The sequence below is a fragment of the Lissotriton vulgaris genome, unplaced genomic scaffold (genome assembly GCF_964263255.1).
Source record: "Lissotriton vulgaris unplaced genomic scaffold, aLisVul1.2 SCAFFOLD_1983, whole genome shotgun sequence".
Taxonomy (NCBI): domain Eukaryota; kingdom Metazoa; phylum Chordata; class Amphibia; order Caudata; family Salamandridae; genus Lissotriton; species Lissotriton vulgaris.
Genome location: NW_028249480.1, coordinates 307,940 through 335,266, shown reverse-complemented (window position 1 = coordinate 335,266; position 27,327 = coordinate 307,940). Strand labels below are relative to the sequence as shown.

At 46.7% G+C, this 27,327-nt stretch overlaps 1 protein-coding gene across 1 annotated transcript; it reads left to right on the top strand.

Moving 5' to 3' along the window:
• Nucleotides 1-2,348: 2,348 nt before the first annotated feature.
• LOC147663562 (uncharacterized) lies at nucleotides 2,349-26,565 on the top strand. Its single transcript, XM_086950358.1, has 2 exons — nucleotides 2,349-2,418; nucleotides 24,126-26,565. Exon 2 carries the CDS (start codon nucleotides 24,844-24,846, stop codon nucleotides 26,431-26,433), a length of 1,590 nt encoding a protein of 529 aa, XP_086806484.1. The 5' UTR covers nucleotides 2,349-2,418; nucleotides 24,126-24,843; the 3' UTR covers nucleotides 26,434-26,565.
• Nucleotides 26,566-27,327: the final 762 nt, after the last annotated feature.

The following is a 27,327-nucleotide window of genomic DNA, read 5'->3' as shown; positions in this document are numbered from 1 at the left end:
ATACAAAACTGAGAATGTTCAACAGACTTAGCTAAAGTCAGAGCAGTTTCCAAATCCGGATCATCAGCAGACAAAAGTCTTTCTCGAACTTTCTTGTCACAAGTACGTTCAATGAGCTGATCTCGAACAATTTCATCCCTAAATTCTCTGTAGTTGCAGTTTACAGCTAAAATTCTCAAAGCCGCAACAAAATCCTCAATATATTCACCAGGCATCTGTGCACGTTGTAAAAATGTATGCCATTCCAGCACAATACTGCGTTTGGGACTGAATCTTTTATCAAGTGTTTTTTATGAGTGAAGCGTATTCATCAATGACTTGAGAATCACCATCATCACCTGTGCTTGCACTTATCCTTACCTCCTCAAGAGGCAAGGTCTCCAAAATGGACCTACCTTCAACACCCAAATTATACACTAGTAACGCTTTCTTCTTTTTGGAAGTGAAAGTATCGCCGTCAATTGCTTCAATGTAAGCTTCAAATGTAGCCTTCCACTGTTTCCATAACATGGGAGGAGGACCAGGTGATTGTAAAAATTTGCGTGGGTGAGTTGCTGCCCCAAAAATTAAAATTAATTAACTACAACAGTGACAATGTCTTCCACAAAAATGTTTAAGTGTTTGCCTGTTTGCCTTGAACAAGCTATTGATTCGATGCAAAAATGCCTTTCATAAACCTCATGAAAGAAAAAAAACTGTCTCTCTTTATTTATTCAACAATACAGTTTCTAGTGAGCAAATGTCCAATACGTTTTGCACACCAAAATGACAACGCGATGTAAATGCGTGTACAAACTGTAAAGATCGTCTCTTTAAAATAAGCCTTCAGAGCGAATGCATCGCACCGGAGATTGACGATCAGAAACCATGGCAACAAGTGTAAACGTCAGCATGTCAGCACGTTCAAACGCAAGCTTCAGGGAACGCTCGCGCAGCAGTGTAGAAGGCAACGAGAGACGTTAAGGGCTCGCGCATCAGGCTAAAGAGGAAACACAATAATAAAAAAAAAATTCCTCGGGTCAGTCGGTCGGCAGTGGTGCTTCCTGACGCCAGGAAGCACCACTGCCGACCGACTGACCCGGTTCCCCTGGCTCCGACAGATCTTATTATACCGCGGACTCACGCGCCCGACTCTGGCATTTAGAGGCTAAATTTCTGTTAAGGCTTTCACTGAAATGTCCTGATGATGGTCCGCGTGATTTACTAGGGGGTCCGAAACGCCGTCTACCTACTGAGCACCTAATACTAAAACGTGATTACTATGTGTTGTAATGGTGCTTTGCTAAAAATTCGGTACAACTGTATTTATGACAGATAACGTGCTTTGCCTTAAGAAGCCCTCCTTCGCTCTCTATATCCACCTTTGTACCCGCTCTGTTAGTGCTGGGCACAGGCTTGTGTTCCACATTGGCTGAACTGTGGAAGGTACTCTTTGTGTTATATTGAACTATATATTGAGTAAACTTTGAAGACCACTGTCCGGCTGGACATGTCACTCGCAATATAGATTTACTCTGTCTATATTTTATTCCTTTCATATAATTTTTGTATGCATGGGACCTGTGTTGCATGTACAATGTTTTCATGAACATTCATTGATTGCTGACATTTTTACCTCATCGTGAACCATGTCAATAATGTGTTCTCTCTGTCTAAAAACTTAAGTACATTTCCTTGATTCCTAACTGAGCAGATTCTATATCCGTTTGCTATTTGATATTATAAAGAAAATGTTTTCTTGTATCTTAGCACACATTTGTTGTGTGTGGTCTGTCTATTGACCTTACAGCTAGAGTTATTTCTGATTCTGGCTTTTCATATACTTTAGAGGTTCCCTTTATGTGATTCTCCTGCAAATATTATGATAATTATTTCTCTGACTGAGTAACCATGTTTATGCCTTCAGTAATTATTTGAAACCTTTAATATAGCTTTGAAGCTTGTTGTAGCTCCAAAGGCAAGGGCCTTCACCAAGGGAGCTGTCCTTTAAGGGGCTGTACTGCCTTCTATGGCTGACTATAAGGTCATTACACTGTTTGCCCCATGAGGGCAGAATGTGTTAATTAATAAAACAACGGTGTCCCAGAGACCGAGGGGGTTGAAACACCTCTGGTACTCTGAAACCTTTGTTTCAAAGCTGTTGCTGTGAAACCTGAATAGTTAACAGCCGCATGCGGGACCACGGTGGTTAATTGTGGAACATTCACAGGAATAGCTGTGAAAGGAGGCTGAAGTCAGACTCTGGTTCTCCCTGGGCTTGGTTGTTTTGTAAATCCAGGACGGTTATTTGTAAAATGTGATGAGGTGTGATTGTCGTCTGATGCAAAATTATTTCTTTACTTCCTTTTAAGGTATTCTGGGATGACAGGCAGTGCAGCGTGGCTGCCACCCTTGGGGGAACAAAAAAGTAATTGTCAGGTAAGGATTCCTATAACTCTAGGTTTCCTTTTCCCCTGTTTCTTCTTTCTCTCTTCCCTTTCTTGATCTCTGTTTTTTTTTGTCTCTTTACTTCAACTTTTGGCTCTCTCTGTGCACTATTCTTGTTGTTATCAAACTTCTGATAATAATATAATGGAGCCACATGTTGGGGGGTGCAGTGCAGGCCCAGTTCCTTTTTAGGTCAGTTTTGCCCAGCAGTTCCTTAACTATTATCACATTTGTCTCCTCCTCTACACCACATGATGGTGGTTCACCTTGATTAGAGGTGCCACGCTGTTGCGCTGTTACTGCGTTTAGAAAGTGACTGTGATTTTAAAATTTTATTGAATCATTGTGTGCGTTCTAATGGGGGAATGTTTTAAAAACTATTATAATTGCCTACTTGTGTGGGGTTACTGCATTCTTTCCAGGCACTCTTCTGCTTTTTTCTTCATCTCGGTGAGAGGGGGTGGGGGGCTTGTGGGGGTCTTTTGCTCCTTCCCCGGTCCACCACGACTCGCCAATTGTATGGGGGGAAGTGAGTATTTCACTCTTGCTGCTCTACTCCACTTCCTGTCCCAGATCGATGGGCAGCGCTGTAGTTGTTCCTGACTGGCCCAGCTATTTAATCAGGACGCGCAGTGAACGCACGCAGCAGGCGCACCAAAGGCACGCCTGTCTGTGTTAGTCTGTGCCAAGTTTACGCCTTGTGCCAGGGACGCTGTCCTTTTTATTGTAGACCCTGGTAAGCTCCTTGTTTACCCGAGAGGACAGCTCTTGAAGCTTCAAGGAGAGATCAATCAATCAATCAATCAAGAATTTGTATAGCGCGCTACTCACCCGGAGGGTCTCAAGGCGCTTGGGGGAGGGGGTCCGCTACTGCTCGAACAGCCAGGTCTTGAGTTGCTTCCTGAAGGAGAGGTGGTCTTGGGTCAGACGTAGGTGGATGGGGAGGGAGTTCCACGTCTTGGCTGCCAGGTAGGAGAAGGATCTTCCTCCCATGGTGGCTCTTCGAATGCGTGGGATGGCGGCGAGGGCGTGGCTGGTCGATCGTAGTTGGAAGTGTAAAAGGTCAGGCGGTTGTTGAGGTACCTGGGCCCCAGGTCATGGAGGGCCTTGTGTGCGTGGGTGAGGAGGCGGAACGTGATTCTCTTGCTGACGGGGAGCCAGTGGAGGTCTCTCAGGTGTCCGGAGATGTGGCTGTGTCGGGGGATGTCCAGGATGAGACGTGCGGAGGCATTCTGGATGCGTTGGAGTCTTTTCTGCAGTTTGGCTTTGGTTCCGGTGTAGAGGGTGTTACCGTTGAATGTCTGACAAAATATCGAAATCAAAAATATCGAAATACAAAAATATCGGAACAAAAATATCGAAGTCAAAAATATAGGAATCCTATCCCTAACAAGGTAAGTACAAAAATATCGAAAAAATAATATCGTAGTACAAAAATATCAAAATTAAAAATATCGTTTTTTTAAATGTATTAATAATAATGTAAAAATAATTATAAAATACATATAATGTTACAAATATTAAATAAAAATATTAAAACATAATTAAAAAATTAAAACTAATACATATACATTTAAAATAAATTAAAAACGTAATAATTTAATGTAATTTTATATTTTTTAATTTCATTTAATTGATTTAATTTAAATTTATTTTATTTTTACCCTGTACGACTGTACCCCAAAAACCCAAAACTGACCCTGAACCCTAAAAATACCCCTTTACCCAAAAACCCCAAACTGACCCTGAACCCTAAAAATACCCCTTTACCCAAAAACTGAAAACTGACCCTGAACCCTAAAAATACCCCTTTACCCAAAAACCCAAAACTGACCCTGAACCCTAAAAATACCCCTTTACCCAAAAACTGAAAACTGACCCTGAACCCTAAAAATACCCTTTTACCCAAAAACCCAAAACTGACCCTGAACCCTAAAAATACCCCTTTACCCAAAAACTGAAAACTGACCCTGAACCCTAAAAATACCCCTTTACCCAAAAACTGAAAACTGACCCTGAACCCTAAAAATACCCCTTTACCCATGAACTGAAAACTGACCCTGAACCCTAAAAATACCCCTGTACCCATGAACTGAAAACTGACCCTGAACCCTAAAAATACCCCTTTACCCAAAAACTGAAAACTGACCCTGAACCCTAAAAATACCCCTTTACCCATGAACTGAAAACTGACCCTGAACCCTAAAAATACCCCTGTACCCATGAACTGAAAACTGACCCTGAACCCAAAAATACCCCTGTACCCAAAATTCATTAATATTATTTAATTACCAATTAATTATTAATTAACAATAACAATAAAGTAAATATATTAGCACATTTGCTGTAATTAATTTAATTTAATAATTAATATTATTTTGCACAATTAATTAATTAAGAATAACAATAAATTATATTAAAAAAATTACTATAATTAATGTAATTAAATAATTAATAATAATTAATTACCAACTAATTAATAATTATAAATATGTAAATAATTATAATAATTAATTAACTAATTAATAGAAATTAATTACCAATTAATTATTAATTAAAATATGTACAAACATATATCAATTAATTAATTATTATTAAATTACTTCCCACCCTATTCCCCTATAAACCCATAACCCGCTACAGAACATATTTATCAATTAATAAATTAATTAAAAATAATAAAAAATTAATTCTCAATTAATTAATTAATAATTCCTTCTAATTCATAATTAATTTAACATAATTAAATTACTTCCCACCCTATTCCCCTATAAACCCACAACCCGCTACAGTAGTAAAAGACAATATTTAATAAAATAACATTAAAAATAAATAATAAAACATAATAAATACAATATAATATACACTAAATTTATTTAAAAATTGATATTAGTAACATCAAAGTTATTAATTTCGATATTATTAATATCGATATTTACAACTTCGATATTACTGATATCATACCAATATCGATATTTAGACTGTCGATATTACTTACCTCCGATATTTTTGTATTTCGATATTTAAACTTCGATATTTTTGCATATCGATATTTAAAAATTGATATTTTGTCTGTGTACCGTTACCGTTGTCCAGTCGGCTGGTGACGAGTGCCTGGGTGACCGTCTTCCTGGTTTCGGTGGGGATCCATCGGAAGATCTTTCGGAGCATGCGTAGGATGTTGAAACTCGACGATGAGACGGCGTTGACTTGTTTGGTCATCGAGAGGGAGGAGTCCAGGGTGAAGGATGTGCATTGCAGGTCGATGAACTGTGAGCATTGGGCTATATGAGTGTGTTAACTGTAAGACAGTCATTTCATTGGGGGTAGCTAAAAAAAACAAGGGGAAACGTGTCAGCCCTACCCTTACCCATGAAACAGTCCTTTTCAGGGTATCTCCTGATCTCTTATTAAACATAGAGCAGAATTTAATGATTTTGTCTCCTCCCGTAGGCCTGATTGGGTATTTATTACTGAAACCTGGGCTAGAGATTGGTCAGAGCTTGACCTGGTGGAGGCCATCCCCTCAGGGTATGTTCTGTCCAGACTTGATGGGGGGTTTGGGAGTACTTTATAAAGACACCTTCTTGTGCTTCACTGAGGCCCTCACCACTCCCTCAGATCCCTATCAGACCCTATATTTCTCCTTGAAGATCCTACCCACTGATAGTTTTGTGGGAGTGGTCAGCTACCGGGCTCCAGGACCCAGTGGAATGTTTAATTAGGACTTCAGCAATCGGATTGAGCCTTATTTAGCGAGATCCACTGTCACTCTTTTGGGTGATTTTAACTTCCATTAGGAGAAAACTCTGTGCTCTGAAACGCAGGTTTTCATGGGAACTATGGACTCCTGTGGCCTTCCTCAGCTGGTGAAGAGCCCTTCTCATACGGCGGGACACATTCTGGACAGGATCTTCTCTAACGATCCGAGGATAGAGGTGAATGATCCCATCCCACTCTCTTGGTCTGATCATTACGCCATTCCATTTTTTCTGCGAATTGCAGAATCCCACCCAGATCCCAATTTTAAGAACAGGATGGAGATGAAGAGAAACCGTAGCTGCATACATAAGGAGGGTCTTCTAATTAAGCTTAGTAATTGTTGCTGTCTCCCCCACCTGGTTGGTAACTCAATCTATGATTATTTTTCCAACTGCCTCTTGGCGGCTCTGGAGCATTATGTGGCCAGAAAACGCCCTTCGGTGCCCTGGTTCACCGAAAGGTTGAGAAACCTTAGGCAGGTATGCCGACAGCAGGAAAAAATATGGCGCCGTGAGAAAGGGACCTGCATAAACTCAGATAGAAGGAATATAGGCTAGCTATTAATGAGGAAAAGGTTATCTACTATTCCAAGATGATGGAATCCATCAAATCCCAGAGGGAACTCTTCACTGTGATTAATTCCCTCCTAGCCCCCTCAGCCTCTGCCAACACCGAGGTCTCCCAGGAGCTATGTGATAAAAGGGCATGCTTTTTTATGACAAAATCAAGGACATATATTCCTCCCTGGAGATATCCAAGGTCGGAGGGTCAAAGGCCGATCGTCCTTCGGATTCTCTGGTAGCTCCTCTAAAGGATTGCCGCTTGAGCGCCTTTCCCCCTATACTTCAAGAAGACACGGAGCGGATGTTAAGGTAAATTAGATCTTTCTCCCCTATGGAGCCCTGTCCCCTGAAGATCCTGAAACTAGGAATGGAGACTATTGTTCCTCCTTTGACGTAGTTCTCAATGCCGTTATTACTTCTGGCCAGTATCCCACCCCCTGGAAAATGGCCGTGGTTAAACCTCTCTTAAAGAAGCCCTCTCAGGATCCGGTGGAACTAAAGAACTACCGGCCTATTTCTCTGCTGCCCGTCCCAGCTAAAATCTTGGAGAAACACCTGAACCTCCATCTTAGCACCTATCTGGAGATCATCAGTTGCTCGATGGTCGACACAGGTCACACCACCTACTGATCCTTCCGGACCTAACGACAGCCTTCGATACCATCTCGCCCCTAAGATTGGCTGGGAGGCTCCGGGAAATAGGGATTGAGTGCTCCACCCTTCATTTGCTTGCATCTTTCCTCACGGAACAGGCTCAAAGAGTTACGATGGGCCAATTCCTTTCTGCTCCTAAACGGCTGTTCTGCGGAGTTCCCCAGGGATCCTCATTGAGCACCACCCTTTTAACCTTTATGTAGCCCAGCTTGCCAGGGTTGTAAGATCTTTTGGCCTAGCAGTGTTATCCTATGCTGATGACACTCAAATCATGACTACCATCACTGAGAGTGTTGAAGCATCAGCAGCAAATTTTTAAAGCTGAATGCAGGCCGTAGCAGCATGGATGGCAGAGAACTATCTAAGACTCAATGGGGATAAAACTGAGATTTAAATTTTCGGAGACAATCAGGAGATTTGGTCCAGGGCCTGGTGGCCAGATACGCTTGGATCTTGCCCTCGCCCTGGCCTCAGTGCCAAAAATCTAGGCATCATGGTTGATACCTCTCTCTCCTTGGGAACCCAAACAAATAGAAGTCTCCATCTGCCTCGGAATGATAAGAACTCTCAGAAAGATATGTCAATTTCTCTCCCCCTCCACGCGGAAACAGGCAGTGGTGGCCCTTGTGCTGTCCAGATTGGATTACTGCAATGCCCTTTATGTAGGGATAAATAAGGGTCTCCTACACCGACTCCAACTTGTGCAGAATGCTGCTGCAGGCTGGTGATGGGCCTTCCTAAATTCCTCTCTGTTGCGGCTACCATCAAGAGCCTTCCTTGGCTTCCTTTGGGTCGGAGAATTGAGTTTAAAGCTCTGTGTTTGGTGCACAAGACCTTTTATAATATGGTGTCAGAAGGCATTAAAAACTGTTTCGGGGTGTCATATAGATACTTCTTTATATATACTGTGTTAAGTTAGCATGACCTTATTACAAGTTTAAACGCCATTTTTCCTTCGGCTTCAGTTTGCACACGACACATACTTGTTGTTGTAGCTTTCAACCTAGAAAAGTGGTGTGATTTATTTGAGAATAATGTGTTATTATTCTGATATCAGTTTTGCTTGGTACACTGTCTGAACAGTGAGTGCTGAACCCTCTAAGAATAACTCTATACAAGGTTGCTGGGAGGTCTGATCTTCGCACCACATTAGACATAACATAAATAAATTTGCTGCCAACATTGGGCTCTAAGCAGGTTTAAGATAGAGTTACAGGAAATGCAAGAACACACTTGATGATGCTTCGCATGCAGAGAGCTGGTAGCTGATGATGTGATCCTCTCCTCCTGACATTTAGAGGTATGGGCCCGCCCTGCTAAAACCCAAAAGAGACCTTCATAATATAATATAATATGCTAAATAGGGAGGTGAGAAATAGGTGTTGTTAATTCCTATTCATTTCAGCATTATAATATGCTATAACCGTTTACGTACTATGGACTAGTAACTATGCTGATAACTTTGATTCTTATAATCTGTATGTTAGTATAGTACAAGATACTGCGTTTGAGAACATTGCATTGATTAATAAATATTTCAAATATGCACGTGTCCTCTTTACTCCAAGTTCTGGTTTGAAATGATTATAAAGCGAAAGAGTGTTCATGTGTTCCACGATACCTGAGGTAACCTAAGTTCATGTTCTGGTTTGTCTAAGTCATTGGGAGTTTGTTATGACCAATGAGACACTGTAGCTAGCTCGGTAAGGGGATTCTGGATACTGAGGTGAGTTTTGGGTCAACCTAATTCACTAAGGTTCTAGATCTCTATGCACAGTTCTGTGGGAGAACGGAAACCCTGCTACATGGCGCCCAACGTGGGGCGGTCTTATATCATGACACTCGAGTAGTATATCATTCATTCCTTAACACCTTCATTGCCGTTTCCGGAAAACGGTGGTGTCGGAAAAAACCTACCTATTTTTGAAATAGGTCTTTTCAAGCTTGAATCTATTTAAAACGGTTTCCTTGAATTACTACCCAGTTGTGCTACAAAGTTTGCTTTGTTTATTCTCTTTCCTGTGCTGTCATGGCCCAAGCCGTGGACATTCCGCAGCATAGTCGCATTGCGGTGCGAGATCATTTGCGGGCATATAATGTTCCTACTGACGACACCCAGCTGATCGTCTCCCTCACCAACGACCCCGCCACAGCCAGAACCAACCTACACGAAGGGATGAAAGGAGTAGCCGAATGGATGAAGAACAGCCGCTTGAAACTGAACTGAGACAAGACTGAAGTCCTCATCCTGGGATCATCACCATCTGCCTGGGACGACTCCTGGTGGCCCCCGGCCCTAGGCAGCGCACCCAAACCAACGGACCACGCACGCAACCTGGGCTTCATCCTGGACTCCTCCCTATCGATGACCAGACAAGTCAACGCCGTCTCGTCATCGTGTTTCAACATCCTACGCATGCTCCGTAAGATCTTCCGATGGATCCCCACCGAAACCAGGAAGACGTTCACCCAGGCACTCGTCACCAGCCGACTGGATTACGGAAACACCCTTTACACCGGAACCACAGCTAAACTGCAGAAAAGACTCCAACGCATCCAGAACGCCTCCGCACGACTCACCCTGGACATCCCCCATCACAGCCGCATCTCCGGACACCTGAAAGACCTGCATTGGCTCCCCGTCAGCAAAAGAATCACGTTCCGCCTCCTCACCCAAGCACACAAAGCCCTCCACGACCTAGGCCCAAGGTACCTCAATAACCGCCTGACCTTCTACACTCCGACCCGCCAACTACGATCAACCAGCCACGCCCTCGCCGCCGTTCCACGCATTCGAAGGTTCACCATGGGAGGAAGATCCTTCTCCTACCTGGCAGCTAAGACCTGGAATTCCCTCCCCATCCACCTCCGTCTTACCCATGACCACCTCGCCTTCAGGAAGCAACTCAAGACCTGTCTGTTCGAGCAGTAGCGGACCCCCCTCCCCAAGCGCCTTGAGACCCTCCGGGTGAGTAGCCCGCTATACAAATTTCTTGATTGATTGACAGCCGGATGGGGGGTGAAACCAACAGAAGAGCCGGCGCTAAGCACAGTCTTAAGCGTGTATGGGTTTGGACGAGCTTGCCTTAGGCACAACTTCGGTGCACTCTAGATCTGTCTTTGTAGGGGGTGCCGGAGAGGCATGTACGAAACGAAAGTACTACTCAGCACAATATTAGCAAATTTTAAAGATAATGTGAAGGCAAAATATAAACCTAATTAGGGTCCAGCAACCCATGAGACCTTCACACGCTCCCTGGTGAAGTATCAGCTACTAATAACAGAGACAAAGAAAAGAAATGGTGTCAAACTCTTACTACACATAAAACAAAAGTCATAACAATCCACCATTTCAGTGTGGCGGCAGGGGAGCCAGATACATCCCAAAACTACATGCTTGTGTAATACAGGGAAATCAAAAAATGGAACAATGTTATTGTTAATGTTAAAAATGATTTATAGAGCGCACTTACACCGATTGGTTTCATGGCGCTGTAGAAAAGGCAAGGTTTGCGGCTCGAGAGGACATTAGTTGTAGGCATATAGAGCCAGGTTTTAAGTGCTCCTCTGAATTTCATGAGGTCCGGACAGGCTCGGATTTCGAGGGGAAGGGAGTTCTAAAGTCGAGGAGCGAGTGTGGCAAATCTGCAGCCTCCTGTGCGCTTCCGTCTGAAGGAGGGGGTTTGAAGAAATGAGAGGTGGGCTGAGCGTAGGTTGCGGGTAGGGGTGTGCTTGACTATCAGGTTGTCTATGAATTTGGGGCTTTTGCAGTGCAAAGATTTAAAGATCAAGCATCCTGTTATGAAGGTGCAGCGTTGAGACATGGGGAGCCAGTGTACCTTCCTTATTAATGGGGTGGCTGGTTGCCATCTGAGTTAGCTTCCGAGGACCGGTTTCTGGCATTCGGCTTGAATGCCAGAAACCGGTCCTCGGAAGCTTGTTTCCGGTCCAGGGAAGACATGGATTGGCAGTTCGGGCTGGACTGTTCCCATGAGGCACAGGGTCAGACTGATTTGCATATAGCCATGTCTGAACTGGGGTGGCAGAGTGGGCTAAAGAACGGTGATGGATTAAACCCAGATCTTTTGACTGGGTGTTAGTGTTTGATTGATTCAGATGCTCTGTCCATCACCACCCCCTTTTGTACCGCTTTTGGCCGCCATAAGTGTGGCAGGGTATGCTCAGACGTGAGTCCCTTGCTCACTTTGCCACTGGATTCAAGCAAGCTGGGCTGAAGACTGCTGGAATGCCAGAAACTGGTCCTCGGAAGCTTGTTTCCGGTCCAGGGAAGACATGGCTTGGCAGTTCGGGCTGGACTGTTCCCATGAGGCACAGGGTCAGACTGATTTGCATATAGCCATGTCTGAACTGGGGTGGCAGAGTGGGCTAAAGAACGGTGATGGATTAAACCCAGATCTTTTGACTGGGTCTGAGTGTTCGATTGATTCAGATGCTCCGTCCATCACCACCCCCTTTTGTACCGCTTTTGGCCGCCATAAGTGTGGCAGGGTATACTCAGACGTGAGTCCCTTGCTCACTTTGCCACTGGATTCAAGCAAGCCGGGCTGAAGTGGGCTGGAATGCCAGAAAACGGTCCTCGGAAGCTTGTTTCCGGTCCAGGGAAGACATGGCTTGGCAGTTCGGGCTGGACTGTTCCCATGAGGCACAGGGTCAGACTGATTTGCATATAGCCATGTCTGAACTGGGGTGGCAGAGTGGGCTAAAGAATGGTGATGGATTAAACCCAGATCTTTTGACTGGGTGTTCGATTGATTCAGATGCTCCATCCGTCACCACCCCCTTTTGTAAGGTATAGGGAATTGGCGTAGTCCAGGTGAGATAGAACAGTGGCTATCACCACCTGGGTAAGGGCCTCTGGTGTAAGGAGACGATGAACCTTTCTTATTTTCCTGAGTTGGAAAAAACATTTAGTGACTACGAAACCCACTTGCGATTTCAATGAGAGATCGCTGTTTAGTGTGACTCCGAGTGTTTTTGCCAATGGTGAGGGAGAAGGTGGGGGGCCCATCTCTGAAGGCCAATAATGTGGGCCCCAGTACTTAGGACTGTCCCCTGTAAGTACCAGCTCAGTCTTGCAAGGGTTTAATTTAAGATGGTTTCGGTCCATCCAGTGTTGGATGAACCTCATGGTAGACTGGAAGCTGGTAATTGAACTCTCGGTGTTCTTTATCGTAAAGAGCAATTGTAGGTTGTCTGCATAGTTGAAGACCGTCACCTTTCTATCTCTGAGGGACTGAATTAGGGGGAAGATGTAGAGGTTGAACAAGTGGGGGGACAGGGAGGAGCCCTGTGGGACACCCCATGTGATTTTCTGTTTGGGGGCAACCAGGTGCTGCTGACTGAAGCCCCTCCCTGGAAGGAAGATCTGCACAAGGCACGACTGACAGACGCCCAAGCCTGGAAGGAAGATCTGCACAGAGCACAGTTGACAGAAGCCCAGGCCTGGAAGGAAGATCTGCACAGAGCACTGTTGACAGAAGCCCCTGCATCAAAGGAAGATCTGCACGAGGCACGACTGACAGAATTCAGAATTCCTGCCTGGAAGGAAGATCCGCACAAGGTGCAGCTGGCAGAAGTCCCTGTCTGGAAGGAAGATCTGCACAGGGCACAGCTGGCAGAAGTCCTCCCTGGAAGGAAGATATGCACATGGAACTGCTGACCGAAGTCCTCCCTGGAAGGAAGATATGCACAAGGAACTGCTGACCGAAGTCCTCCCTGGAAGGAAGATTTGCACGAGACACAGCTGACAGAATGCTTGTCCAGAAGAAAGATCTGCACAGGGCAAAGCTGAGAGAAGTCCATCTGGAAGGACGATCTGCACAAGGCGCAGCTGACAGAAGCCCCTTCCTGGAAGGAAGATCTGCACAAGGCACAGCTGACAAAAATTCTGATTGGAAGGACGTTCTTCACAAGGCACAGCTGACAAAAGTCGTGCCTGGAAGGAAGATCCTCACAATGCACAGCTGACAGAAGTCCTGCCTGGAAGGAAGCTATGCACAAGGAGCAGCTGACAGAAGCCCTGCCTGGATGGAAGATCCGCACAAGGCGCAGCTGAAAGAAGTTCTGCCTGGAAGGAAGATCTGCACAAGGAACTGCTGACCGAAGTCCTCCCTGGAAGGAAGATCTGCACGAGACACAGCTGACAGAATACTTGTCCAGATGAAAGATCTGCACAGGGCAAAGCTGAGTGAAGTCCATCCTGGAAGGACGATCTGCACAAGGCACTGCTGACAGAAGCCCCTTCCTGGAAGAAAGATCTGCACAAGGCATATCTGACAGAAGCCCCTTCCTGGAAGGAAGATCTGCACAAGGCATATCTGACAGAAGCCCCTACCTGGAAGGAAGATCTGCACAAGGCATATCTGACAGAAGCCCCTACCTGGAATGAATATCTGCACAAGGCACAGCTGACAAAAATCCTCCTTGGAAGGAAGATCTGCACAAGGCACAGCTAACAAAAATCCTGCCTGGAAGGAAGATCTGCACAAGGCGCAGCTGACAGAAGCTGCAGCCTGAAAAGAAGATATGCACAAGGCACAGCTGATAGAGGTCCTGGCTGGAAGGAAGATCCGCACAAGGCGCAGCTGGAAGAAGTCGCTGCCTGGAAGGAAGATCCGCACAAGGCACAGCTGACAGAAGTCCTGCCTGGAAGGAAGAAAGATCTGCATAAGAAGCAGTTGACAGAGTCCTGCCTGGAAGGAAGATCTGCACAAGGGCAGCTGACAGAAGCTGCAGCCTGAAAAGAAGATCTGCACAAGGCGCAGCTGACAGAGGTCCTGGCTGGAAGGAAGATCCGCACAAGGCGCAGCTGGAAGAAGTCGCTGCCTGGAAGGAAGATCCGCACAAGGCACAGCTGACTGAAGTTCTGCCTAGCGGTGACCTCACAGCAGTGAGAGGACGACAAACAACAAGATCTTTCAAGCCCAGCTAGCCACACTGGACAAAATGTACACCAAAGGCCTGATTTAGATTTCAGCGGATGGTTTACTCCATCACAAATGTGACAGGTACCCTTCCCGCCTCATTAAATATGTATTACATCCTATGGCAATTATAATAAGGCAGACAGGATATCTATCACATTTTGATTAGGCCTTGGTGTAGTTCGCAGAGTTTTAGTCCGCTGAACTCCACAAAGTGCCAGGGAAACGCCGCCGCACTCTGCAAACTTACGTTAGTGGCAGAGTTTCTAAGTTGCACTACTCTCACTGATTTTTTGTGCCAGGAGTTTTTCCCGCATTGTAAAATCAGCGCGAACAGCGCTACGGGTCGCACCAGAGGGCGCTGCTGCTTTCTGCTGCTCGAATTGACATTCTAATCAAGTGGCAGCTTCATCAACGAGAATGACTAATTTCTACACTCGAGTGGTCGCGACCTGCCGCGACATTCCGCAATGAGAAATCTCACCAGGAGGAGGTCTAGCGCGTTATATTTTCTAACACGCGCTCGTCACCTTACCATTGGCGAACCGCTTGAGAAAAAAAACTCTGTTCTACATCACTTTGAGGAGTTTTTTGGGAATGGAGTGGGCAAAACTTTGCGAGGTCTGCCGGAAGACCAGAATTCTTCAACCACACCTAGTTTTGAGGCAATACTCTGTTGGACAAATTCCTAACTAGGCCCTATGTCTGCAATAATTGTTGTAGAAGAAGTGAGATCCATGGCCTTCAATCAATCAATCAGTGAATCAATCAGTCATTTGTAAAGCGCTGGGGGGGCTGCTACTGATCGAACATTCAGGTCTTGAGTATCCTCCTGAAGGTGAGCAGGTCTTGGGTCTGTAGTAGGCTCAGTGGGAGGGTTTTCCATGTCTTGACGGCGAGGGGGGAGCAGGATCTCCCGCCGGTGGTTGTTCTTCGGATGCGCGGGACAGTGGCGAGTGAGAGGTCGGCGGAGCATAGCTGGCGGTTGGGGATGTAGAAGGAAAGTCGTCTGTTGAGGTAGGCTAGGCCGGTCTTGTGGAGTGCCTTGTGTGCGTGGATGAGGATCTTGAAGGATATTCTCTTGTTGATGGGGAGCCGGTGCAGGTTTCTCAGGTGGGGTGTGATGTGGTCATGGCGTCGAGGATCAGTCGTGCCGAGGCGTTTTGGATGGGTTGCAGTCGTTTGATGAGCTTGGTTGGGGCTCCCGCGTGGAAGGCGTTTCCGTAGTCGAGTCTGCTGCTGACGAGGGCCTGAGTGACTGTCTTTCTTGTATCTGTCGGGATCCATCTGTAGATCTTGCGGAGCATGCGGAGGGTGTTGTAGCAGGAGGAGGAGACGGCGTTGAATTGCTTGGTCATTGAGAGCGGTGAGGCGAGGATGATTTCCAGGTTGCATGTGTGGTCGGTGGGTTTCAGGGCTGCCCCCAGTGCCGTCGGCCACCAGGAGTCGTCCCAGGCTGAAGGGTTGGCGCCGAGGATGAGGACCTCCGTCTTTTCTGAGTTCAGCTTCAGACGGCTGATCGTCATCCAGTCGGCGATGGCCTTCATTCCTTCGTCGAGGTTTGCTTTGGCGAGATGGGGTCCCTGGTGAGCGAGAGGATCAGTTGAGTGTTGTCGGCGTAGGAGAATATGTTGAGGTCATGCTGCCGGGCTACGTGTGCGAGCGGGGCCATGTAAATTTTGAACAGTGTCGGGCTGAGGGAGGATCCCTGTGGTATGCCGCAGATGATCTCAGAGGCTACAGATCCGAATGGGGGGAGGAGGACGCTCAGGGTTCTGCCGGAGAGGAAGGAGGTGGTCTATTCCAGAGCCTTGTCTCGAATCCCTGCAGTGTGGAGGCGTGTGCGCAGTGTGTAGTGGCAGACGGTGTCAACGGTGGCAGAGAGGTCTAGGAGGATGAGTGCTGCGGTCTCACCGTTGTCCAGGAGGGTCCTGATGTCGTCGGTGGCGGCGATGAGGGCGGTCTCGGTGCTGTGGTTGATGCGGAACCCTGACTGGGAAGGGTCCAGGATTCTGTTTTCTTCGAGGTATCGGGTTAGTTGTCTGTTGTCGATCTTCTCGATGACCTTGGGTACGGAAGCAGAGAGATGGGCCGGAAGATCTTGAGGTCTCTTGGGTCTGCCTTAGGTTTTATGAGTAGGGCATTGATATCAGCGTGTTTCCAGCTCACTGGGAAGGTCGCTGTCTTAAGGGAGAGATTGATAACGTTGAGCAGGTGGGGTTCGATAAAGCTGCTTGCTTTGTTGAAGACGTGGTGCGGGAATGGGTCTGACGGAGAGCCGGAGTGGATTGTGCTCATGGTCTTGATGGTGTCATCGATGCTCACGCTGGCCCAGGCTCGCAGGGGATCGTGGTCGATTGTGTGTGGAGAGTGTGTTTTGTTGCTGTCTGTTTGGGGCTGTCTGGGTGTTGAAGCTGTTGTGGATGTGTGCTATCTTGCGGTGGAAGAAAGTGGTGATGGAGTCTCACAGGGCTTGCGACGGCAGCATGTCTTTGTTGTTGGAGTTGGGGTTGGAGAGTTTCTTCACTATGTTGAAAAGCTCCTTGCTGTTGTGTGCGTTGTTGTTGAAGCAGTCTTTGAAGGAGGTCCTCTTGGCAGCCCTGATGAGGTGGTGGTGGTTGCGGATGGTGTCCTTTTGTGCTGCGTGGCTGTCCGGAGTCTGTTCACTGTGCCATTTCTTCTCTAGTTTCCGGCAAGCTTGCTTGGAGGCTAGGAGTTCTGGGGTGAACCAGCTGGCCCTCTTGCTGGTTTCTCAGTGGGGGGTTTCTTCGGCGGGGCGAGGGTGTTGGCGCAGTCGTCGATCCAGCATCTGAGGCTGTGGGCAGCGTCGTCGGAGTTGGAAGGTTCGGTGGGTGGGCTGAGAGCGAGGTTTGTACGTAGTTGTTCTTCGGTGATTTTGCTCCAGCAGCAGCGGGGGATCTGTTGGGCGCGGTGATGTGTGGTGGGTTTCTGGAAGGTTAAGTGGATGCAGCGATGGATGGTCCAGAGGAGTTCGGTGGTGTGGTTGAAGGAGACGTGCGGGCTTGAGGAGAAGACTGGGTCGAGCGTGTGGCTGGCGGAGTGGGTGGGCGTTGTGACGAGTTGACTGTCTGAGGTTGTCGATTAGGGTTGCGGAGTTGCTGTAGTTGTTGTTCTCAAGGTGAAAGTTCAGGTCTGCGAGGAGGATGTAGTCTCTGGAGGTCAGGGCGTGCGTGCTGATGAAGTCGGCGATGGAGTCGCTAAACTAGGGGTGGGCTCCGGGGAGTCGGTAGATGAGGGTGCCTCTGAGGGTGGAGTTGGGGTCTGTGAGGATCTGGAAATGCATTGGTTCGGTGGTGCTGAGAGTATCGTTTGTGCTAGTCGAGACCCTGATGCTGTTCTTGTGGACGATGGCGATTCCTCCTCCGACTCCGTTTGTTGGTGCGGTCTCTGCGGGTGATCTTATAGCCGTCTGGGATGGCTATGGCGATGTCGGGTGCAGAGGAGTCGTTCATCCAAGTCTGTCAGGAAGGCGACGTCTGGGGATGTTGTGTTGAGCAGGTCCCAGAGCTCGACGGCGTGTTTGTGGATGTTCAGTAGAATGCATCGGAGGTGGTTGAGGTCTTTCTTGGCGGGTGGTTCGTCGGCTCTAAGACTGGTGTAACTGCAGTTCCGGCAGGTGAAGGGACCGTATGTGCGTTTCGGGGCGGCCTTGAAGCAGGTGTGAGTCTGTCCAGAGTTGAGAGTGTGCAGAATGCTGGCATCATAGTTGTGGCGTTCCTGGTGGTGAGTACGGGGACCAGGGGTTCTGGTGCTGGGTGCTGTCCAGGCGAGACGTGCGCAGATGGGCTTGCCTTAGGCGCACCATCGGCGTGCAAGTGGCATATATGGGGAGGTGGGAGGTAGGAGCAGCTGGGAGGCGGGGGCAGCAAATGGGCAGTCATGGGGGAGGGGCCACAGGTGACACAGCGGCAGGAACGGTGCGGGATGACAAGGGAACAGAAGGCAAATTAGGCACAAAAATAGAGGGGAAACTAATGGAACAGAAGGCAAAAATGGGTACAGTGTTACAGGGGCAACGAGGGAACAGAAAGCAAAAACGAGCACAGGGCTACAGGGGCAGCTAAGGAACAAAAGGCAAAAACGGACAGAGAGACAAAGGAGCAGCGAGGGGGACAGAAGGAAAACCGGACAGAGAGACACAGCAACAGCAAGGGTAACAGAGGGAAGAAACAAGTACAGAACAAGTACAGGCAGCCAAGGAGGCCAGAGAGCAGCACAGAGAACAACAGTCACAGGCACAACAATGACAATAAGGCAATACAGGCAATACAGTAAAGACAATATATAGCGGAAGAGGAACAAACCTACGGCCTACCACTGGCCACCAGGGATGAGACGCAGGTGGTAGCCTGCGGCTGGAGGAGGCCCTCGAACTTCCTTAGCAGCGGCTTCTGGGGCAGGGACACACAGGCGGTGCTGTGCAGAGGGGGAGGACCTACCTGGTAGGGTCAAGGGTCGCTTTCCTCACCGCGCATATGTGGGGAGTTGGGAGGGAGGAGCAGCTGGGAGGCGGGGGCAGCGAATGGGCAGCCAAGGGGCGTGGTCGCAGGGGACCCAGCGGCGGGAGTGGTGCGGGACAACAAAGGGAACAGAAGGCAAAAGGACACAGGAATACAGGGGCAACAAATGGAACAGAAGTCAAAAGCAGGTACAGTGTTACAGGGGCAACAAGGGAACAGAAAGCAAAAACGGGCACAGGGTTACAGGGGCAGCTAAGGAACAATAGGCAAAAACGGGCAAAGAGACACGGGGGCAGCGAGGGGGACAGAAGGAAAACCGGGCAGACAGACACAGGGACAGCGAGGAGAACAGAGGGAAGAAACGGGCACAGAACATGTACAGACAGCGGGGGAGGACAGAGAGCAGCACATAGAACAGCACATAGAACAGCACAGAGAACAGCAGTCACAGGCCTTGTGACTATCAGGCCGTTATCTGACTTCTGATGAACCTCACAGAGTGAGTGTGCAGCCAGAGTGCAGTAGAGTGGCCAAAAGACAGGAAATTAGGTAAACTTGAATATGAGAAATATGGAAAGGTAGAAATGCTACATCACCTGTGGATAACTGACACCTACTCCCACTCTGCCAAATGCCCATCCAATCACAAAGTGCCACCTGGGCCCCAAATGGTAATGGTGGAAAAGGGGGAAAAAGGAGTAATATGCACACATCTGCTGCAGGGATAAGTCAGGTAAATTATTGGTTTATTTATTTTATTTATTTTTAGAGTTTTCTATAGCGCGAACTTGAACCGATTAGGTTATCAGAGCGCTTTACATAGCACCAGTTCCGTTACATGTTATCACAGCAGTTTACATAGAATCAGTTACGTTGCACATTTCAGGATCTTGAACCGATTAGGTTATCAGAGCGCTTTACATAAGACAGCATTCGATGTCCAGTGCCCTCCTCCGCCGTGTAGCGGGGGACCACTTCCAGCCCTCCGAAGTCGTCGAGCTGTCGGGACTAGGCTCCTGGAATTTCAGCTGCCCCTTTACAAGGCACTTTACCTAAAATCAGTTACGTTACACATTTCAGGAACACCTTTCTTTTTGCTCTAGTGGATAGGGTTATCTCTTCACACGGTGGAAGGGGTACACCTGGTTATATTCCAACAGTTCCACAGGCGATTAGTCGTAAAAGCTATAATTCTAACACAGGGAGGGGATACACATGGATACAATCTAAAAATCAAATAGTATACTAGTCATTAGAGTTATCTTCTATCTTGACAGGAGGGATGTGACTGGAAACACTCTAGGGGTAATATAGGGGTGGTAGAGAGTACAAAGGACTATCTGTGCATTACAGGAGAGGACAATCTGTGCATTACAGGAGAGAAAAGTGAAATGGGTGCAGGTTGCATAAATGTGCTGAATGCAAGATACAAATGCAAACAACAAGTTACATGGATCAAAAATGACCCTAGGGAGCACAAGTGACACTAGTGAGCGACCAAAATATATGAGGTAGCAGTCGGTGCATTACAGGAGAGAAAAGTGAAAAATGGGTGCAGGTTGCAGAATTGTGCAGAATACAATTGGAAGTATAATACTGATAAAATATAAGAACAGCATACAAATGCAAACAATCGGTTACAGGACTCAAAAATCAAAAAAAGTGACATTAGTGAGCAACCAAAATATATGAAGTAGCAATCTGTGCAGTAAAGTGAACTTAGTGTAGGTTACAGGAATGTACAAAATACAAGTAGGAGTATAATACTGCAATAAAAGGCAAACATTCTATCACAAGAAGTAGATACAGAGCTGCGCAAAGTACTCGGTAGTTGAGATTAGTCTAAAATGATAAGTTCTTAGTGTATGTTCAGATAATGAAAATGACTAATCCAGGATGGCCGTCCAAGAGGGAGACTAGTCAAAAATGGCCGCCAAATAGGTGAGATAGAGACAGTAGTCCTCTGTTTGTTACTGTTGCTTTGAGAGCAGGGAGGAGGAGTTTCGCTTTCCATTCATGCAAGCCCCGTTTCTAGCTTGCTGAGAGGGAGTCTTATCTGGAGTTGTTGAGGAGCCTCGTGGGCACCTGGATGTACAGGGGGGATTTATTGCTTCAGCTTTAGACCCCCGCCATTTTGAACAAAGGAGGTTTAAAATGAGGTTTAAAATGAGTGCAAGCGAATAGGGTGCAGTAAATACCTTCATTGTGATTTCAGCTCAGTAGGTGCGCAGAAAATGTTGTTGAAAGCTTTGCAGACATTGAGGCTTTAGTCAGAAGCTTTGCAGACATCGAGGCTTTAGTCAGAATGTACACAGTTACCGTGTGCATCGACTTCTGGCAGGTTTGAGAGCTGGAAGGGCAGTTGAGGCTAGACTTCGTGCTCCTCTGGTGAAACCTCAATCTTTACCAGTGCCAGGGTCGCATCCAGCCTCCGGTGTAGTAAGAACCAGTGTGTGCACACTCAGCTTTTCAACCTTCCTGGGTCGATAAAAGGAGGCTATTTCATCGACTCCCATTTGTTAGAAGTTGTGAGCCTCGAGCAGCACTTATTATGATTATTATTGTCCTTTACCCGACAGCAAACTAAAGCGGCAGCCTTGTTACATCAGAGAACACACATCGGATGCCCGCTTTTTGATCCCTTTTCACGCCTCTCATCTGCTTGGCTCCCGATCGCAGATCCCCGATACCGCTGGGGGTGGGGAGGGGCTGGGGCACCGTGCTCACCCTGGCCGCAGGCGCCAACTTCTTCTGGTGTCGCCGTGGTGCTCACCGGGCAGGATAGGGAGAGCACTCGCAACGTGAGTGGGACATCTGGGTGGTCTCGGCGGTGGTTGCAGGCAGGCAGGAACAACTCCGCCGTGGGGCTCGCGTTGGCCGTCCGGCGCCAGCAGTACTCCCGCGATGGTGATGGTTGTGATGGATCCTCTATAAGTACTTGTAGCGGGTTGTGGAGGTAAAGGCAGGAGGCGGGTTTTAGTGATTGAGGGTTTTAATTGTTTAAACAAGAGATCGGTACAGGTCTTCCTCACAGGGAACCTTCTGGCGGATCTGCTCCTCTGCGTTCGCCTCCGGGGTCTGGGTTCCTCCTCCTCCCGAGTCCGCCGTCGGGGATTCCGGCCGGACCGCGGCTCTTCCGCCTCCATGATGCCACCAGGACCGCCGCCCAGGAGAGAAGAGAAGAAAGGCAAGTATCAGTAAAACGTCTGGGACACTAACGTTGTGCTAGGGAAGGGAGTGAGGGATTCACCATCAGTGCTCGATACAGTACGCCGTGAGGGAACGGGGTGTGAAGGGAGAAAGGGAAGAAAGGGATGGCAGGTCAGGGGACGGATGTACCCCTCCTCTCCACCCAGCCGCTATACGGCTCCGTACCTCGGATAGCCACACACCTCCTGGCGTGCGGCTGGGCGGATCGTGATGCCGATGGCCTCCTGGCTCCCGCGCCGCCAATGGGTCACTCCTCCTCTCTGCCGGGGATGGTACAAGGATTCTTCCGGTCTTCTCCGCTTCTTCTCTCGACTCTGCTCCAACTCTCGACTCTGCTCCAACTCCTCCTACGCTGCCGGTGAATAAGCACGCCTGGGTGCTGTCAGCTGCAGTTTTTGACGACGGTATAGGCTCCTCCTCCTCGCCAATGCGGAGCCAGTTAAAGGGACCGTCGTCCTCATACTCCACGTCCTGTATAGTATCGGGTTCCACTGCATGCCCCCAATCGTTAGTCTGTGAAGAAAAGAGGGGGGGTCACATGATGAATACCCCGCTGGGGTTGTCGCCCACGTAGGCATAAGGGGGGCAGGCCTCCCCGTGTTACAGTACTAAATGACTGATATTGTTGAATATTATATTATATGAATCAACGTCTGTTTGCCTTATCTGCGTGTATAATGTAAAGGACGGGCCTTACACAAAAGCCCCGGAAGGAGCTGCATCTTACAGAACTTTATCTACTCTAGGAAGAAATAAAGACTTGCCTTTTAAAGTTGTCTTTCAGGGTCAGAACTGGGTGCTGTAAGCTGCACCAGTTTCAGGGAGATGGGCAGATGGTATGGCGATAGGAAACCCCACTCAACTCACAATAATGTTCCAATCTTCCCGGTTAGAAGAAACCAGAAATGCTTTAACTAAGGGAGCTGTTGAAAGTGTCAAAGGTGGCTTATGAACAGCGAGGTAAAGACAGGAGTTGGCATTTGAGATGATCTTAAGTGAATAGGAAAGGAACGAGAAGAAGTGTGTGACTGGAGTTACTTTTGTTGAATACTTCGTAAAGAGTTACTGGAAATTTTGCAGCCCAGCCTCATCCATCTCTTTTTCTAAAATCTATTGTTGTTTAAATTAAATCTTGACCAGTCCGTCTGTCTTAAGCTATACCAATAAGTACTTGGGAGCTCCGTGAGCGCCCTTACTTTGCTCAGTTACACTGTGATCACTGGTAAATCACCTCCTTTTCAGATATAATTAAGATGTCACCTGATCAATAGAACTTTTAGTTAAATATTTGTGTATGATGAAATATTCCTTGCTAAGTTTCAAAGGTGATAAAGAAGAAGGGGGAGATTTACTAACATTTTGTGCTGTGTTTTCGTCACAAAAGTGGCACAAAACAGCTCAAAATCGTTTTTTTCCCAATTTACTTTCAGACAAATAACGTAAAATGAATGTGAAGCAGCGCATAGCACTGCGTAACATTACTTTGCGCCAGGGGGGCCTAACAAGGGGGGTGCATGGGCATTCCCCTGCAACCACCCATGGTTTCTCACGCTAAACCCAATTTACCAAATACAGTAGATTGGGTTTAGCGTGAGAAAACTTCACCCTTTTAACCTAGGCGCAAGGAAGGAGAAATTCTCTAATTTGTCCTTCCTTTTCTAACTTTGCATCCATGCTGCACTGTGCAAAACGTATACAAAAAAGGAAAAGCTTTCCCTCGTATCTAGGCATAGTATTTTGTACAAGAAGGGTGTCCTTCCTATTCAAAACCTATGCTGGACTCTCACACACACACACACACCCTAGCGTTCTGGTGCTAAGGTGTATGCATGGCGCAGGGCTGCTGTAATCAGTGCTGGTGCAAGGGAAAGGGAAGGAGAGAGCCATATATTTGAAAATATGGTGCTCTCCTGATCCCTCCCTGCCGCGCAACGCAGCACAGCCTCGCGTGGTGGGGCTGCGCTGCATTGCGTGGAGATTTGGTAAATCTCCCCCAAAATGTCTTTTACAACCAGTTAAACATTGTGAATTCTCATTCCATTATGTTTCAATTTAGTAATGTTAAATATCTTTACATCCAACAGAAAACAAGCCTCGAATGTATGAAATGACCACCAATAAAGAAGCTAATGCTGTAAATCTTCAATAATAGCAAAAATATTGAGCTACAGTATTCAGGAAAACATCAGCGCAGTCGGCGACAGAGGAACCTGCACACAAATTGACAGATCCTGGATGAAGCGTCAAGGGCAGTTCAGTGATTGTAAGAGGCTGAGCTGTGCACTTCCACTGCACAAGACGAAGAAAGGACCTTAGGAAAAGTGAGGCAACAACAATAACAAACCGCCTCCTGTATAAACAAGTCTCATATACCAACTTTAATCATGGGATCGGTATGATGTGATTACTGTAGTGCTTTGTTTTCTAAAATGAAGACGAGCCATCATTCTGTGCTCTAGGTGAATTGTAAAATCTTTCTGGACAAACCACAGTAACCAGAGAAGAGCACAACAGAGCGGAGCCGGACAACTGACTGGTAAAGGAAAGAGGAGTTCTTCTAGCTACAATACAACAGACTGTTCCAATTTGCACCGGCCAGAAGGAAGATAAATCTTTACCCGCAAGCGTGCATAGCCATAATCCAATCTTAAGGCACAATCACCTACATAGACACCTTCTACGTATTAGGAGTGTAGCAAATATTTGGTGGCTATTGCATTTTATTGTTAAAACAGAAATCAAACGTGTAAAATACCGCACACATAAAAAGTGTGTGAAAAAATCTCAAGTGCTTTATCAGTCATGTTGGCCCATCAGGAAATACAGTCATGGGATGTAGACAAATATATACCCGACCCACAGACACTAACCAAGAAAGAAGAATCAAACACATGCAGCGAGAGCTTTAGTTTGTCATCACTACTCAAGATTCATCAGCACACGTACACAGGACAAAAACCATTCAAGTGCAGTGAATGTGTAAAGAGCTTTAGTCACTTATCAAGCCTTCAAAGACACCAACGAACTCACACAGGAGAAAAGCCATTCAAGTGCAATGAATGTGTAAAGAACTTTAGTCAGTTATCAGAACTACAAAGACACCAGCGAACACACACAGGGGAAAAGCCATTCCAGTGCCGTGAATGTTTGAAGAGCTTTAGTCGGTTATCAAGCCTTCAAAGTCATCAGCGAACACACACAGGAGAAAAGCCATTCAAGTGCAGTGAATGTGCAAAGTGCTTTAGTCAGTCATCACACCTCCAAACTCATCAGCGAACACACACAGGGGAAAAGCCATTCAAGTGCAGTGAATGTTTGAAGAGCTTTAGTCACTTATCAAGCCTTCAAAGACACCAACGAACTCACACAGGAGAAAAGCCATTCAAGTGCAATGAATGTGTAAAGAACTTTAGTCAGTTATCAGAACTACAAAGACACCAGCGAACACACACAGGGGAAAAGCCATTCCAGTGCCGTGAATGTTTGAAGAGCTTTAGTCGGTTATCAAGCCTTCAAAGTCATCAGCGAAAACACACAGGAGAAAAGCCATTCAAGTGCAGTGAATGTGCAAAGTGCTTTAGTCAGTCATCACACCTCCAAACTCATCAGCGAACACACACAGGAGAAAAGCCATTCAAGTGCAGTGAATGTGCAAAGTGCTTTAGTCAGTCATCACACCTTCAATTTCATCAGCAAACACACACGGGGGAAAAACAATTTAAATGCAGTGAATGTGTGAAGAGCTTTAGTCAGTTATCAAGTCTTCGAACACATCAGCGAACACACACAGGGGAAAAACCATTCAAGTGCACTGAATGTGTAAAGAACTTTAGTGAGTTATCAAGTCTTCGAACACATCAGCGAACACACACAGGGGAAAAACCATTCAAGTGCACTGAATGTGTAAAGAACTTTAGTCAGTTATCAGCACTACGAAGACACCAGCGAACACACACAGGGGAAAAGCCATTCAAGTGCAGTGAATGTGCAAAGTGCTTTAGTCAGTCATCACACCTTCAATTTCATCAGCAAACACACACGGGGGAAAAACAATTTAAATGCAGTGAATGTGTGAAGAGCTTTAGTCAGTTATCAAGTCTTCGAACACATCAGCGAACACACACAGGGGAAAAACCATTCAAGTGCACTGAATGTATAAAGAACTTTAGTGAGTTATCAAGTCTTCGAACACATCAGCGAACACACACAGGGGAAAAACCATTCAAGTGCACTGAATGTGTAAAGAACTTTAGTCAGTTATCAGCACTACGAAGACACCAGCGAACACACACAGGGGAAAAGCCATTCCAGTGCAGTGAATGTTTGAAGAGCTTTAGTCGGTTATCAGGCCTTCAAAGTCATCAGCAAACACACAAAGGAGAAAAGCCGTAAACCAAAAGCACACAGCAGCTGACCAAGGTTTCGCACATCAACTTCGTCTGTTTCAGAAATATTTGTTGGTGCAGCTACTCTCACCATCCGCTGCCGAGGATGTCTGTCAGAGCAATAGTACAAAAGATAGAGAGGCGCACTCAATGGAGTCAATAGCACAAAAAGTTCATTGAATGTGTGAATCTTCAGTTCTTTTCTTAAATAAATTCTTTATTTTCCTTTTGCATACAACGGCACAGCCAACGCGTTTCATTCCCATTCGTGCCAAGGGAATTTCATCAGGGCATATACTAAATAGTCAGGTGGGTGTGATGGTCCTAGATGAGATTCCTCCTAGGAAACTGACGTAGCAGAAAGATCACAATAGACCACAAAGTATTCCTGAGTAAACTTTAAAATTCAGTTCCAATTTGAATGGTGTTTCTAGTCCCCCGAGTTAGTTGAGATGTAAGATAGAGCAAGTCGAGGTGTATGTTGATCCTGGACTCCTTAAGGGAACTGCAAAGCGGAGGGGGTCAGCGCGCTCGGGAAGATAACCGGCGTGTAGAATGATTGTAAATAGGTTTGTGCGATATGGTACCTCTGATAGGGTTTCCGTCCTCCACCGCTCCTCCCCACGGATTACTGGAAGCCAGGAATACTTTGTGTTGGCTGTGCCGTTGTATGCAAAAGGAAAATAAAGAATTTATTTAAGAAAAGAACTGAAGATTCACACATTCAATGAACTTTTTGTGCTATTGACTCCATTGAGTGCGCCTCTCTATCTTTTGTACAAAGGAGAAAAGCCATTCAAGTGCAGTGAATGTGTAAAGAACTTTAGTCAGTTATCAGAACTACAAAGACACCAGCGAACACACACAGGGGAAAAGCCATTCCAGTGCAGTGAATGTTTGA